Raw genomic sequence first — 17,401 nt, 5'->3', positions numbered from 1 at the left:
ACATCATCGGTGGCTACTTTTGGCGGAAACAGCATAATCATCATCTTCATCATATATCTCTATATATAACAGTAATTTATTTTCCAGGATATTGTGTTCTGACCAACACCCTTCATCACTGGCTGTAGTACTGTATAATAGTTTCTCTTCCAGTAAAAGCTCCATATTAGGCACAAATTGGCTGCTCTCTTGAGGCGAGGAAATGGGCTGGTTCCTTTTATGAGTCTTTTTTTTAAGGAGCTTTTGTGGTGCCAGTGCAATTCACATTGCCTTTTAGGAAAACTAGGATTGCTCACATAGAAGCAACTTTTGAATTGTTTTCAAATTAATTTATTGTTGACAAATGTTTACTGGAGTGATAGTAATTCTGTGAGTGGGTTAAAAGAGATTGGAATGAATCCCTTCAACAACTTGGCACGTTGGTGCAGTTGCTAGCGGTTGCTTCCCAATCAATTAGTTCTGGGTTTGAAGCTGCGCTCAGCCCCTCCTCTATTGGCCTCGCACGTACCCCTTGTGCTTGTCATGTTTTTTTCCCCCAAACTACTCGACATCTGATGTATAAACTGTGCCAAACAAATCATCAGGTAACTCGTTGTAAAGGCCACCCTGTACGGGACAATCCCAAAGTTGCAACAAAATCTCCAATTAATGCATGTTTTTGGGAAGTTGGAGGAAACCAGAGTGACTGGAGAAACCCATGCAGGCACGGGGAGAACATGCAAACTTCACACAGGTGCGGCCGGAATTGAACCCCGGTCCTCTGAACTGTGAGGCCAATGCTTTTACAGCTGTGCCACTGTTTCACCGTGCTACCTCATTCACTCATTAACCAGCCAAATCCATGCCTAGTTAATTCACCCTTCCTCCAATGAGACTAATTTATACAAACATCTCCACAAAAAGGCATTTGAGAAAGAAAAATTCTGGATTTTACTGTCAAAATTCCTTGCTTTTTCACCATTGTGAAATATGGGAAACACAAGGAATCATCATCAGTGAACTAATTGCACTTTTTCTTCTATGAGAAGTGAGATGTTCATTCCAAGGAATCAACAACAGCAAAACCCAAACTGGTGTCTCCTAGAAACGAACTACAACCTGGTAGAATTTTTGGTGCTGCTGCTTTTGAAAAACGTTTTGTTTGGACAAAGTACATAGCAAAAACCCTACATGCAAAAACAGAAAGAAAGAAAGAAAGAAAGAAAGAGGAGCAATTTAGAAACAAAAGTTTAGGATTTCAAAATTTACCATTGCTTTTCTTCCTTCTGTCTGAAAATAGTCATTTAAAATGTAATGTTTTACTCCTACTGTAAATTGCATTTTGAATCAGGTTTTGTGGCTAAATAAAGGTTTACAAAAATAAAACAAAACAAAATTAGGAATAGGCGTCACGGTGGTAATTGGTTTGCACATCTGCCTCACAGTTCTGAGGACCAGGGTTCAAATTGGCCTTGCCTACTGTACGTGGCGTTTGCATGTTCTCACCTGGAGATAACACACATAGCCCCCACTTCTATCTATGACTTCTGCCTTCAATAATTTCATACTTTACGAATGGACACATATTTCAAATACACCAAAAAATCTTGCAGAAAATCTTCCGTCAAGAACGGAAGCTGTGCTAACTGCAAAAAGGAGACCAACAAATACATAATGAATAAATATATCCTATGTTGAACTTGGAGTGGATTTGTTTGAAATCCAGGTTGAACGCTCACAGCTGCCCTCCACTATTTTGTGCGGGACCTTTCAATCGGCCGAGTCTTTTGTTGTCACCCCAGAGTGCGCGTGTGTACGTGCTCATGTGTGTGCTCCATCCGAAGTGGGGGCCTCCTCGAGATTCCCACATGAATTTGGGCTCTGCTTTGTCGACAGTTGATCCAGGGGGAGGACAGAGATTGGAGAAGAATGAACGACGGATGGAGGGAAGGTTTGGGAGGATGCCAGATCCTATTGAAAGTCTTTGGACAGTGTTTGAAGTCAGAGGATGAGGATTTAGTGGGAAGCGGGATTAGTCCGAGTCAATAGCCTTCGACAATCCAGCCGTTTAGGGTGCTTCAGTGAAACAAACTAGTCGACGTAACCACAACTCTGCTTTCCCCCCGTCTTCCAGCCACACACTTTCTAATCATGTGCCACTTAATGACATGCGAACATGTTTGCATTTGCTTGCGTGTGAGAGCACGCAGTGCAGCTCAGTTTATTTTAAATTGACGTTTTGAATTACCACAGAAATCCGAAGCATGTAAATTGTTGTTTTAGATTGTCTTCCTGTAAATAACCCTGTAATGCCTGCCATCGTTTCTGCGTGATATCAAAACAATTCACTGAGAGGGTACATGTTGTTTTTTTTTTTCAAGCATTTTGTTCAGGTGAAACTCTTGACATGTTTTTACATTTACAAAAATTTTTCGTGTTGTGTATCAAGAAAATCTCTGCATTTTGGATGTGCAGTTTTTTGTCATCCAATGATAATTTAGTAAAATCAAACCAACAATCCATCTCGTGTCTTAACACACACACACACACACACACACACACACACACACACACCACACACACACACACACACACACAAAAAGAGATAAATATCACAATCACATGATGTTTTTGGCTGTATGATTGTCACAGCAATATTGGGCAGCAGAATTTCTCGATTCGTTTGCCTGACAACTTGTTGCCAGGGATCTATAATCAAAAGAAAAAAGTGTTAACTCTTTGCAAATGCCTTTATATTCTGATCGTCATCTAATTCACAACAATAGACAAACACAGCTTTACTGAACTACAACAAAACAAAATGATATGGTTCCATGTTGTTCTTGAACACCACGTAAAAGTCAGTGCTGCAGGGAAAAGTATGTGAACTTTTGGATTAGGACTGCAAAATTACATTTATCTATTTACACACAATGTACATTTGTGCAGAAGTACCATTTAGAGGGTCCTGCACGATGTTAGTGTACTGATATGCAGTCAATCAAGTGTGTCACATGAATAAATCACTAGAACCAGGACTTGGTTGGACGTGCTAATATGATTAGCATCAATTTTACGGTAGATTATAACTCATTGAACAGCACACACTGAGCAGCCCAGAGTGTTATGTAAATTTTTTTTTGATAACTCTCAGTGAGGACACAAGAAACACTTAGACGTATGTGTTTACTGTATCGTTCTTCAAAATGAGTCGACTGAATACACGTCACAACAGATTATGGTTGGCGACAAGTGGGCGAGCCACGGGATTATTAAAGGGAAAAACTGCAAGTGTACACAATATATTTTGCCTAAAATAATGTGCTCAAATACAGAATTACTAATGCATACGTTCAAACATAGGTGTGAAATAGATTAAAAATGAATGAATAGTCTTAAGAATGTGCTAATGACTGCATTATAGTTGGGCATGAAAAGAAAGGATTTTAACTTTATGTTTGGGTGGACTATTGCTCAATACTAGTGTACATTTAAATTCAGATGGACTTTTTGTAAAAAAAAAAAAAAAAAACTCTCATATATATATATATATATATATATATATATATATATATTATATATATATATATATATATATATATATATATATGGCGATGTGAAATAATACATGAACAGTTTTGGGAAAAGTAGTTCAAAGATCAATTCATCGATCCACACACTCGCACACCTGCTGGTTATATATACTGTATGTTATCTTGTATTTTTTAACATCGCAATATGTATTGTAGGGTTGAAGAAAACTGCAATGTCACCCCCCCACCAAAATATTGTGCAGCCCTTCTTGAGATTTAATTACTCGTTGAGCCTCCTGTGGCGGCAATAACCTCAAACAAACGTTTCCTGTACTTGCATATCAGACCTTCACAGTGGCCAGGAGGAATGCTGGAGTACTCTCTAATACTCTTTGATACATTTTACTTCTTCAGTGTTCTTGGATATGCATTGTAAATTGTTTTCAGGGCCATACCACAGCAGAAGACATATTTTCTTAGTATGAAGCGATTTAGTTGTTGATTTATCGTCTTTTGGTTTGTTGCCCTTGTTGCGTCAACCGTCTTGTGTTTGGATTTAATGCGGGGGGTGTAGACGATCTTCACTGCTCCTGTGTCCTCTTGATTCATTTGGGAATTCATTTTTAATTGATAAAAGCAATTCATCCAGTCTCTGAAGCAACGATGTCCCCTCCACCATATTTCCCAGTTGGAATGAGGTGTTGGTGGTGTGGTGTGCCTTTTTTCCCCCTCAACACACTGCATTGTGTGTTCTCTCCAAACGGCTCAACTTTGGTTTCATTTGTCTACAGAATATTTGATCAGTCGCGCCGTTGAACATCCAAGCGCTCCTTTGCAAAACTTCAAGTCTCTAACATATATTTTTAAGACATCAGTGGCTTCCTCGTGACATCCATTCCGGTTTAATGATTTACCCGACATAGATCCAGTGCTGAACTTTCTTCATCTATGAACTATATGCCTTACCGTGGACAAATTTACAGCAGGACTTTTTCCAGGCTCATGCAAGTTTAGAATTTCAAATTTTAGTGTTTAGAGAGCTCCTTTTTTGCATGATGTGGATTGTGATTTATGTTTCGTGGACAGTCCAGGCAACGACAGGAGGCAGGGTGGACCCTGAACTGGTTGCCAGCCAATCGCAGGGCATATGGAAACAAACAGCCGCACTCACAATCACACCTAGGGACAATTTAGAGCGTCGAGTTAATGTTGCATATTTTTGGGATGTGGGAGGAAACCGGAGTACCCGTAGGGAACCCACGCAGGCACGGGGAGAACATGCAAACTCCACACAACCGGGTCCGGGATTGAACCCGGGACCTTAGAACTGTGAGGCCAACGCTTTACCAGCTGATCCACCCTACTGCCAGGCACAATATACTGTGGGTCCAATGAAAACAATATCGTTTCTGTGTTATTACTCACATGCACACGCATGCACGCACACACTAGCACTAACACACACACAAACACAACACTATCCAGCAATGTGGAGTTGCCACTTCTAGGCAACTACTTTGCATCAATGCTACCACACACACACACACACACACACACACACACACACACACACACATTCACAGACTACGATATGCACTTTATTCCCAGCCACTTCATGCTTGGTGCTGAGTTCTAAAAATAAACACACTCATCAGCATTTTACATAGTTTGTCCCCTGTGGGGGCTTTTGAAATGGAGATTTCTATTGCTCCTGGTGGTTGTCTTTGGGCCATTTTCTTGATGAGATGGCACAGCTTGCCCCTAAACCATAACTGGGATTTTATGACATGGTTTTTGCCCTTTTAGACATTTACAGAAATGTGTGGAGGAGTGCAGAATAATTTTTCAATGTCGTGTTTTTGTACTTAAGTTGACAGTGTTCCTAAAAAATGTTTACAGTGGACACTGCAATGAAATACATCACAGCCACCCACACAAACCATATTTCCTTTTTCAAGTACATTATATACTCCCTTTCACCTTCAAAGTGCTAAATGATTTAAGGTTGAATACTGACCCAGTAAATGTGTCAGTTTCTGTCTCGTTGGATACCAATGTGGCTTTTGATACGGTAGACCATAATATACTACTGAACTGGTTGGAAACGTGAGTAGGATTAAATGGAACGGTCCTTAAATGGTGCAGGTCCGTAACCATTGGAAGGGCTCAATCTAAATAAATGGGAATGACCGATGGGCTCCCTCACGGGGCAGTTCTTGGAACCGTCCTGTTTAACCTGTATATGCTACCCTTGGGTCAAATATCTCACAACTTTAATTTTGACTGTCATAGCTATGCAGATGATACACAGGTAAATGTAGCTGTGTCTCCAGATGAGTACATTTCAATCGAGGTGTTGTGGTACTGTCTGAAGCAGATAAATAAGTGAATGCGCCAAAATGAGGCAACAGAGGTGTTGTCAGCCCCAAGTGTGAATGTTTTTAAATCCGGGTTGAAAGTATTTCCACTTTTCAATGATATTTCTTGCACTGAATGTTGTTTTAACTATACTTTTATTTATTTTGTCATTTTTATTTTTTCTAGTTTTAATGTTTTATTTCTTTTTATTGAAATGCTTTCAATCATGTAAACCACATTGAGTTACCTTGTGTATGAAATGCCCTATCCAAATAATTGTGCTTTGCTTTGGTTTCTTAAAATAAGTGAGGTGTAATTCTCCTTCATCAACCCGGGGAAAATAACTTTATTTTGCTAAGGAAAAGCTTCCAGAATGCTTCTCGAGAACTTTCCCAATCATGATTCTGAAATCGCTTCTTTTCGCTGTTTTGAGGGAAGAAAGTATTTCCTGCATTAGGAAGGAGTCTCCAAGGATTAGTCTGCAAAGAAACCTTAAACACAGCAACACACCAAGCCTTGTTTGTGCTCCCCTCTTCAAATCCTCCCCCCTGATCCTGTCCTCTAATGTAGCAAATATAATAGCATAATTGCTGTGCATATCTGCAGCATCCTGGCGTGGGTGGTTTGTCAATCTTTATAGCTAGAAAGTATATACTGTCAGCCTCCTTCCCCCTTAGCCCATTGGATTAACTTGATTTGTCTTGTTGACATTTTTAGAATCATCACCTCTGCCAAGGAAGGAGATATAGTATGTACAGTATCTGTACCCCCATTTCTTTGTTTCTTGGGGTGCTCTTTTGTATGATTATGCAAATCTATTTTCCCACAAGGTGCGTGGGTTTTGAGGGGTGGTGTGTATCACACACATCCAGTATATAGTTTATATAAACATTTATTCAGTGACTGTTGTTGTAGGTACTGTCTGTGGTGAATTTACACAAGCTGTAGAAGTGTTATGGCTATTCCCCCCCAAACTCTGTCTTGTCTAATGTGCACAGGAGCAGCAGGCAACTAACGTCTTCTTTTTTTAGTGTCACCTTGAGCCAAATTGTGGTGCGCCTGTCAGAAGTGGTAATGGTCCTTCATATTGATCCATTTTCCATATTGCTTATCCACATAAGGGTCACAGACAAGCTGGAGCCTATCCCAGCTATCTTTTGGCTGAGAGGCGGGCTACATCCTTTACTCGTCGCCAGCCAATGGCAGGGTACATATAAACCAACAACCATTTGCACTCACATTCTCACTTATGGGCAATTTAGTCTTTAATTAATCTACCATGCATGTCTTTGGGATGTGGGAGGGAACTGAAGCATCTGGAGAAAACCCACGCTGGCATGGGCAGTACAAGCAAACTCCACACAGGCGGGGCTGGGATTTGAACACCTGGTCTTCAGAACTGTGAGGCAGATATGCTAACCAGTAATCCGTAACTATAACAATATAATAACCATGACCATTTACATTGGGTATTCTCAAACTTTGGATCTGGGGACCCCTTTGAAGGGTCAACATATTCATTTATGAATTTTGTACAAGCCCAGTTAGCCTACAATCTGTAATTTGTGTTGCAATACGGCGCCATACTGGCCCTGAGCCATCAGGCCACTGTTAACGTCAGCCCTTGATGATCCTCATGGTGCAATTGCATGTCTCTGTCTGCGTTTTGGCACCAAAAACAACAATGCTCTGTGAAAAGCACCCCGTTGTCATGTAGGCCTACAATGTCAGCTGTCAAGTCTTTTTTCAGATGCTCTGTATGGGCTGTGCATTACAATTCTTTCTGTTGCAGGCAATTAAATCGTACATTGTATATCGATTTGATAAACAACACTTAAAATGATCTGTGTTTAGCAATCTTTGAAAATATGCAGTGGAATGCAGTGGAAGAATGTTGAAATTGAGGAAACAGGAACATTTTAGGCACATGTGTTTGCCATAACACATTTCATTTTTATGTTTACCGCAAAGCTCTGGGTTGGAGGTTCAAATCTTGGGCTCTGTTTTTTCAATGTGGAATTTGCAATGAATGTTTTCTTTTTTGAGGGTGTGGGGATTTTTCATGTTAAGTTAATTGAATATTCTAAATTATAAATAAGTGGGATTGTGAGTGTAATTGGTTATTTGTTTGACTACATACATACCCTGCCTGCTTGGCTGGCGACTAGTCCAGGGTGTAGCTTACCTTCCACCCAAATTCAGCTAAAATGGACTCCAACTCGGCAGTTACCCTAATGAGGATAAGCCGTACAGAAAATCGGTGGGTGGATGGTTACATTTTCATTGGAAATTTGAAGGCAATGAATGAGGCACGTTCACGAGTATTTTTTTTTTTTTTTTTTACCTTAGAGGAATGTGTTGAAGAATAAGCTTTGAAATACTGTCATATTGTAGTTTGTTGAAAATCTCACGTGTTTAAGTTGGGGTAGCTATTTGCGAGTGGACTACTTTGTGACATCCAATGCACTGGGACTGCTATACAAAAGCCTCTTAGTTCCTTCATTGATGATTTTGAGCTTTGCGTGACTTACCTGTCACAGGAAGCTCTCAATAGCATCACACAGAGACCCCACTTAAAATGAATGAAAGTTTTATCATAATATTGTGATTTTAACTCTGGCTGGCCCTTTGTAATTGCCGTCACTCTCCCTGTGCGATCTTTCGCGTCTTTATGTGTGGAGCTTTCCAAAAGATATGCACTAGTGCATATGTCGAAACCCTGACCTGCTTTTCTACATCCACTGTATGAGATGTTGGTCCTGCATGTAGCAGGCGCTCAAGCGCACACACATTCACAGCAACAAGAAACTCTTGTGTCCAACTTCATTGACCCCCTCTGCTTCTTTTCCGGAACAGCATATTAAAGGTTACGTTCACCGCCGAACTCTGTGCTCTTTGAACTCTTTGATTTCTGCTACCCCAAATCCTCAAATATTGACTCTTAAGCCTTGTGAAGGAAGAGAGGACTTGCGTGGAAAGATGGAGTGCAAAATGGGAGCGATTGATACGAGAGGGAAGTATTGTTTTGTTGTTCAGGTGGGTCTGTACAGATGTATCAAAACAAGCCTGGATATAGTCTTATCAGTGGCAAATGTACGTACTTTGCTGTTATGCAAGAGGAGGTATGCACAGATAAGGCCTGATGGCAAGTCTGCGTCTGAGATGGGAAGTATATTCACGCGCCTGAATATTCTTCATCTATCTGTCCTTAATGCATTCCATCCACTTCCTGTCAGGGTGAAGTCAATCATGATACACACGTGTGTAACACTTTGGAGGCTATAAAACATTGCCTACCTTATTCAAGGAAGTGAAGGACAAAGGAACTATCCCAGGGCCGTCAACATGTCTTAGCCATGTGTCGGTCAGTTTGTCGATATGTGCAGTGCCAATTTCAGCTGGGGTTGGGGGTGGGGGTTCAAGAGATAAGCCACTCGCTTGGATGCATGGTCCTACGTGGCTCAGCCAGATTTGGAGTATTCTTCTTCATATTGCACTCCCCCTCCTGCTTCAAACATGCTTGCACACGCCCCAACACAAACAAATACACCACACAGACCGGCCGCTGTTTTTCTATCCGGTTTGTTTGTAGACCAACGCTTGCAGGTAGACTGAGCTGTCTCACGCACACTCTTCAGCTTCATGGACGTGACCTGCAAGGACGTGCTGATTTGTGTACGATGTGTATGCCTGAGTTCCTTATCTTACCCTGTGGCCACGTTTTATCATCGCTATCAGCTTTTATGCGGGTCTGCTTTGTCAGATCCTTGAAGTTCTCTGGTTTAGGGCTGCAATCTTGGCACCGGCCCTTCTGTGTGGAATATATTCTCCCATGTTTGTGTGGGTTTTCAATGGGTACTCTTCTAAGATTATGGATTATCCAAAATTAATGGATAAAGTGCTCCTCTCCTTTGCATGAGGACTTTTAAATAAGGACTAGCAGAAATTAAGGCACTTTTTATACAGCTCGTACTTCTGCTGCTTCATTGGGATATCTATTAAAGGAAAGAGGAACCTTGACAACAAGGAAACAGTTAAATCAAAGGTTAATAAGTAAGTGTGTCAACAATAGATTCCCATTTCTTTTTTTAATAATCACTGAGCACATTGAGTCATTCACATAAATCAAGTTCCTGGAACAAAAAGCAAGGACAACGTGTGCCATTTTGTAGTACTCGATGATGGTTGTAGTTGATTTGTGGGACTCTCCTACTGTGAATAGCCTCTAGATGGCGCCTCTCACCCAACATTTTCTCCCACGTATCCAATATCACTGGCTCTTTTGTTTTCCCAGATAATAAAAGTCATATTTTGTGGTTTTCAACAGCTCCTCCAAGGTCCTTGTTGTCATTGTAGCTCCTTTATCCTGATTGTTTCAAACTGCTTTATAAATCTGGTGAACCTGTCATTGAAATGCGTCCCAAACACAGAGAAAACATTTTGGAGATAGAGCCAATGCGAAATAATCAAATAAAGAATAAACGTCCCCCTCTTGTGGAGAAAGTAAACAGTAGCGTAATATCACTATTTACCACATCCCTTCAAAACCAAGGCACAGCTGCGCAGCCTAAAGAATTCCAAAATAACTGAATGTGTTGCAGCTACACTGCATCATATCACTTGATTATAAGAGTTTGGTTACCTTATCTAGTCGTGTAAAAGAATGTATGTCACTACAACCACAATACTAAAAAAAAAAAAAACTGCCAAACAAAATATGCGTTCATCTAAGATGACACGCTGTGGCAACCCCAAACGGGACAAGCCAAAAGGAAAAGAAGAAGAAGATGATATGCTTTAACAAATACACTCAGGACTCCTGGCCAATGCCAATTAAAAGGCACCGTGATCCTTTTGCTGAAAACATTGTGGGATCTCATTAGGCAAAACAATTACCTGTTTTCAATCCTTTGTTTCCATGGTGATATTATTTTCCACACTGCATGCCAGCTTGTAGTATTTGATCTTGACGTACGCATTTGTATCCATGTTAAAATGTCACAGTGACCTTCAAAATAATTTTTACAGATAAAAGGAAGGCGTATGTGCTAGCACATGAGGGAGTGAAGAAGAAATAGTTTCCCGCTTTTCAGTGTCAACTGCCAGAAGTTTCGACCCGAAGTGTAACTCATCACCAGATTAGCTCACACTGTCACAGTTAACTTGATCCTCCGACTGAGAAAAAGAGGGCATCAATATTTTGGGAGGCAGCGGGAAAACGGGATCAAATGTCAAAGCTTTTTTGACATACTATAGAGCAAGGCCCGAAGATAGTTGCAATAGGCTCCAACATGTCCGCGACCGTTGTGAGGATAAACGGCTCAGAAATGGCTATATCACAGGTCAAACTGGTGGCCCGTGGGCCAGGTCTGGCCCACACAGCATTTTATGTGGCCACCGAAAGCAAATAAAAATTGATAATTGTGTTTTTTTGTAATAACATGAGGATATTGGAAACCTTTTTTGTTACCAACTAACTTTTGAAAAGAAATGTAATAATTGAAAAATATGTAATGCAAGCTTCTGCTTTTAAATCCACCATTTTGACATATAATTAATTATATGTGATAATTCCTTTAGCTTCACAGTAAGAGCGAAGCCATGACTACAATGTGAGCTGTGACAAAAAATGAGCTTGACACCTCTGGGCAATATGTAATTTGCTTTATCAGCGCAATATGAGAAGAGGAGATTTCATAGTCAAAAGTATGTTCCTGAGTGTAGTTGTAGTTTGCCGTGGTGTAGAAGCAGTGGCCAACTGCATAGTTGTATTTTGTTTACAGTTTGTAGCTACATTATACTTGGTAAGAGTGGGATTATACAATTCACGTAGAACTGCAGTTTTTTTTTTAAATCGGATATTAATTTTGTAAAGAGAGATTTTGAGCGATATTTGGATGATATACAGGTCACTTCTAACTAACAAGAGATTCCTCGACAGTATGATAGTATGTAGCGAACTCAGCCGCTAGCGTAATGTAGCCCGGCACTGCGCTGAGCCACCCTGGCTCGTTTTATTTTTTAATATTAATAATATTTAAGTGTTAGTATTTAGTATTTCTTAATAGCTCTTTCCACACCTACTTGTCATTTGGAACCCAGGAAGCTCTCTTCCTTTGCACCTCTGCAATCCATTTTTCACGATGAACCGCGTCTTTTGGAAAAGCGTGAAGAGTGAATCCATCCTCCCGAGTGTTCGAGCAATATCCAGCAATACAACAAGCCGGCATTTTGGCTAAGACGAAAGAGCGAAGAGCTACTTTCCTGAGGGTAAAACCGGTATAAACCCACATGGAGGTGAAAAAATGGATGGGTCCATTCCAGCTGACTTTTTTTTAAAAACTAAAAACATAGTAAAACTCATGCTTTTGGCATCAGTTGGACTTTAAATTGGCAATATTGTGAGATTCACCCCACTGTGCACATTTAGGTCACAAAATGCTGCATTCGATTTTGTTTCATTTTTGTGAGAAAGAACAAAACTTCTTTGATTTGACATAAAAATAGCATCAAGATGTAAATAACATTGCTACAGGAATGTGACAGGAGTTGTTTTTTCAATTAAGATGATCAAAGGAGTGGTGATGAGAGTTTGTCAGGCTCGGTGGGAGTAGAAAGTCGCCTTGACTCTTCTCAGTTTGAAGAAGAAGAAAAAAAAAAAACCCAAACGCAGGTTTTCCTAAAACCCCCCTTTACCCCCATCCTCATTTGCGGTCGCCAGGCTTGCCTTCGGGCGTTGCTGCTGGCCACGGCCTCCTTTGTGAGACGCTGCTTCGTTTTTTTTGGCAAGTAAAATTTGATCAGAAAGTGTTTGCGCACACGTTGAGACTTCCTCAGTGTGCAGGGATGATACTGAGGTTATTAATCATGCCCTTTTATGTTTGTCTGAATGATGACGGACCGAATGGCAAGATTAACTGTAGAGGTTAGGCAGCGAGATAAAACACAGGCAAAATTGTTAGCCCAACAGATATTTATGGAGTTTGACAGATGATCTTCATTTGTCTCCACAGTCTTGTGTGTTTCCCTCCAGCCGGGGCATGTGCTGGATTCCCCGTGGGATCCCTCATTACTCTGACTGCTTTGCTTCATACACTCGAGACCTGTAATAGCCTCAAACTGTACTTCGTGAGCACATTTTTGTCTGGTGTTGTGGTTGTGGTTTTCCTTCCCACTCAGTGTGAAGTGTGAGTAGTTTTCTGCCTCGATATGTGCCCTTTGACTCAGTGACAACCTGTGCGCCTTTCGCCCATCATCAATGGGGACTGGCTTGACCCAGAACAGAACAAGTCAAATATTTGAAACGGATGGACCGCTTATTCACAGAATCCAGGTTTAGCTGTGTTTAATGTTACCCGTTCGAGACATTGTGCTTGCAGGCAAGGCAGACTCTTCTATGAGCCCTCTTGTCAAACTGTGCCCCCCCCAACCTCATTCCTCACAACTCATGATCAGCACATGATGTCACATTGGCTGTAGCTTAGGTATTAACTGACTTGTTGCACTATCAAGATTTCCAAATAGTTTCCTACATCCTTATGCAGCTTGCCTATTGTGATCTGTGTTCTGTTATTAATCATAAACAAATAATACATATTGTGAGTTAATTAAACAAGTTTCCAATTGACAATTCATCTCTTTAACTACCATTGTTGATCCAGTGACCTTGAAAAAGGAACATAGTGACTTTGGTGATTACTTGATCTTAAAAGTAACTTGGTTAAGGTACTGATTACTTGTACACATAATCGTGAAAGTACACCCCACCAACGCACACACACACACACAACACACACACACACACACACCACACACACACACACACACACACACACCACACACACACACACACACACACACACACACACACCATCCCTCCCATCTCAGAAATTTAGATGTGAAGAGTGAGAAAACACTTGCAGCGTGTTCAGAACCAGTTCACAGTCAAACTTGAGACTTCTCACTTTTCATTGTAAATAATAATGAAGTATTCCAAGACCTGTGCCACAGCGGGTGACTAGTTAGAGCTTCTACCTCACAGTTCTGAGGACTGGGGTTCAAATCCCCAAATTGTCACTGTGCCTGCATCTGTTTTCTCCGCGCACCCCAGTTTCCTCTTACATGACAATAAACATGGATGGCAGGTTTATTGAAGACTTTAAATTGCCCTGAGGCATGATTATGAGTGCGAATAGTTGTTTGTTTCTATCTGCTCTGCAATTGGCTGGCAACCAGTTCGGGGTGTACCCCGCCTCGTCCCGAAGATAGCTGAGATTCGCTTCAGCACTCCCGTGACCCTGATGAGCATAAGTGGCTCAGAAAATGGATGGGTGGATATTGCAAGTCCTTCAGTGAGTCAATCCTTACCCTTGATGATTGATCATCGTGCACTCGATATGAATAATTAACCCAGAATGCTTTGCACATTTAACATGCCAAATAAACTCAATTCTTAAAATGCAAATTAAAATCTCAATCAAATACATTTTTTCACCGGGGAAAATAACAAAAATAGTGTGGAGACGGGGAAATTACACATTTCTTTGCACTTTTATGGTAGTACACCATAACCGTGCACTGTAGAATCAACAATAGCTTCCCAGTTATTTGCTTCCATTTTTTAGAAAAGAAGTATGGTCTCATTTTAATGCGGCTGCACAGCTCATGACTTCACATCATGGACTGAGCATTTGTGTTTAGTGAGGGATGTTGACGTTGCAGTCATTGAAGGTGCAGTAATACAATTGAGTGATCCTGTGGGCAGCGTGGGTTCAGTTCCCACTCAATGACGCTGTGAATGCGAATAGTTTTCTGTGTCTATACTGGATGTACCCTGCAACTGACTGGTGACCATTTCAGGGTGTAGTCTCAGTTGGGGTAGGCTTCAGGACGATGTGACCCACCTGGTTCAGTGGTGTTGAAAATAGATAGATGGACATTTCCATTGCAAAAGTACCTACTGATGTTTTGAAAAAGTAACTTTGGTTTGACTACTTTCCTGGGGAAGTCGTGTGTTACTCCAATCGTGACTCAAAACACACGTTACCGGCATCACTGTTATCCACGGTAGTGTGGTCTTATGGTGTCTGTGGCAAGTAGAGCATTTCCCCACCATGTCCAACAGGTGCCGCTGTTGCACTAAAGGCTTGCCATGTTTTCTTGTGGCGCAGGAACACAAAACGTGGAGAGATAAACAGAGAAAAGTACTTCTGCTCTAGTTGAGGAAGTTTTAAATTGTCTGGCATGAATATGACATGACATGAGGATAAGTGGCTCAGAAATGGATGGATGGAGCTTGACCAGAGACTACTTTTTTCTTTTTTTTCCCCTTTCTTTTCTTTTTTTTGTTTTGTTGTTTGTGTTAGTGTTTTTTGTGCCTGTGGAATCAACCATCAACCAAAAATGTTTACCTCCACCCAGATTAATTATTTCTTTGTTTGTCTTTTTTTCTTTATGTGGGAACCAATCCTGAAAAGACTTACTGGAGGTTAAAAAAGAAAAGAAAAAGAAATTATAATTCTAATGGTGTCAATTATATGCTGTTCGTGGTCTGCCCCGGTTTCTATCTTCCGTATACCCAAGTGGTTGGTGCCTTTTTTTCAACTAAAGTCCTCTGTGGTGGTGACAAAAAAAGTGATAAATCCCCAACTAACTGTGGGACATTTTTTTTTCAAACTCCCTTGAGTTATCTGGTCACTGTGATGTTTCCATTGAACACTGTAGGAATATAAAATGAAAGCATGTACATGTTCATGTACAGTCATGCTAAAAATATAGTTACTTTGTACAAATTTAAAAAAAAAAGTTTTTTTCCCAACTGTCTGACCCCCCCCCAAAATAAATAAATAATAAATAAATAAATAAATAAATAAATAAAAATAAAGTAAAACCTGTCCAGCATTAAGTCAATTCGGATTCCCAAAATGATTTCTATTTGGTGAATGGAAGAATAACAAAAGGAGGATTTTTTTTTAGTGAAATATATAGAAAATAAACTCATACACTCATGCTGAAAATATTTATGAACACAACTTTAAATCTGGCACTTCTTGAAGCTGTGTCTTCTTGTTGCCGTCATCCGTTCATCCATTTTACATACTGCTTATCCTCACTAGAGTTGTGTGCGTGATGGAGCCTATCTCAGCCGACTCTGGGTGAGAGGCTGAACTGATTGCCAGCCAATTGCAGCGCACATAGAAACAAACAAACAACTGTTCACACCTACGGGCAATTTAGAGTCTTCAATAAACCTACCATACATGTTTTTGGAATGTGGGAGGAAAGCGGAGTACTCGGAGAAAACCCACGTAGGCACAGGGAGATTGTGAGAACCTGAGTCATCAGAACTGTGAGGGGGATGTGCTAACTAGTCACTCACCGTGGCACCCCTTACCCTCATGTTCTAATTTTTTTTTACACCACCTTTTCTCAGCTTGGAATGAATTCCATGCATCGTCTCATTGTGAAAATGAATTTAATTGCATTCTATTCTATACAATACTGAGGAAAAAAAAGTCTGGATCTTCAAATTGGTTCAAAACTTATAAAAGACACTTGGCCCCCTCATGGGACTTTTACAGCGAAAGGCATCACCTGCTATGTTACCTGAAGCGCCACAATGATTGATAATCCCGTCTCCCTCCCCATCGCTAACCGTTGCTGTCTTTTTCACAGGAACCTTTGAGGTTTTGAGGAGACTGGCAGAGAACCACACCAATGCTCTTCTGCGGGAGTCCTATGGCAATATGGCAGATCAGACAGAAGGTCCTGTGCAGGAACTCTTCACTGACATTAGTCTGTTCTTGCTTGGGTCTGAGCTCAACGTTGAGGACTTTGTCCAAAGATTTTTTGATGGCCTCTTCCCGATCGTATACAATCGTTTCATCAACCCAGGCCTCACCGACCTATCAGCAGGCTACAGTGAGTGCCTGAGGTCATCAAGCCGTGACGTGAAGCCATTTGGTGGGACGCCTTCTTTAATGGCTGATCAGATTGCTCGCTCTGGGTTCTCTGGCAAGGTTCTCCTCCAAGCTTTGCACCTGGGCATTGAAGTCATAAACACCACAGACCACTTGCAGATGAGCCGCGAGTGCAGAAAGGCCTTGCTGAAGATGCATTACTGTCCCCACTGCCAGGTAGGTTGGCACTGCTCCGAAATCCCGTTCAGTGTTTTGAATCAATCCAGACTGATCCCAAAGTCATTTGTGTCCACAGGGCTTAACTGAGTCCAAACCCTGCATGGGGTACTGCCTCAACGTGATGCGGGGCTGCTTGGCAAGCATGGCCGAAATTGACATCCACTGGAGGGAGTTTGTCCACTCACTAGAGGACTTGTCAGCTCGGATGCACGGACCTCACGATTTGGAGCAAGTGCTTCTGGGAATTCATACGCAAATGCACGACGCTCTTGGACATGCTCAAAGAAATGGACCCCGTATTTCGGCACAGGTCAGACTCACTTTGTGGGAACATTTGATGTATTCAGTTTTAAGGCTTATGGAAAGAACGTGAGCAGAAGTGAGAAAAGTACA

At 41.1% G+C, this 17,401-nt stretch overlaps 1 protein-coding gene across 1 annotated transcript in view; it reads left to right on the top strand.

Annotated features, from left to right (window-relative positions):
- gpc5a (glypican 5a) overlaps positions 1-17,401 on the top strand; it is a 110,712-nt gene that overhangs the window by 15,127 nt on the left and 78,184 nt on the right. The window contains exons 3-4 of the mRNA XM_061815146.1: positions 16,545-17,005; positions 17,085-17,318. Coding sequence (XP_061671130.1) covers positions 16,545-17,005; positions 17,085-17,318 — 695 coding nt within the window. The remainder of the gene's footprint in view (positions 1-16,544; positions 17,006-17,084; positions 17,319-17,401) is intronic.

The sequence above is a fragment of the Syngnathoides biaculeatus genome, chromosome 3 (assembly GCF_019802595.1).
Source record: "Syngnathoides biaculeatus isolate LvHL_M chromosome 3, ASM1980259v1, whole genome shotgun sequence".
Taxonomy (NCBI): domain Eukaryota; kingdom Metazoa; phylum Chordata; class Actinopteri; order Syngnathiformes; family Syngnathidae; genus Syngnathoides; species Syngnathoides biaculeatus.
Note: the sequence above shows the minus strand (reverse complement) of the source record. Positions and strands in the feature narration are given on the sequence as shown.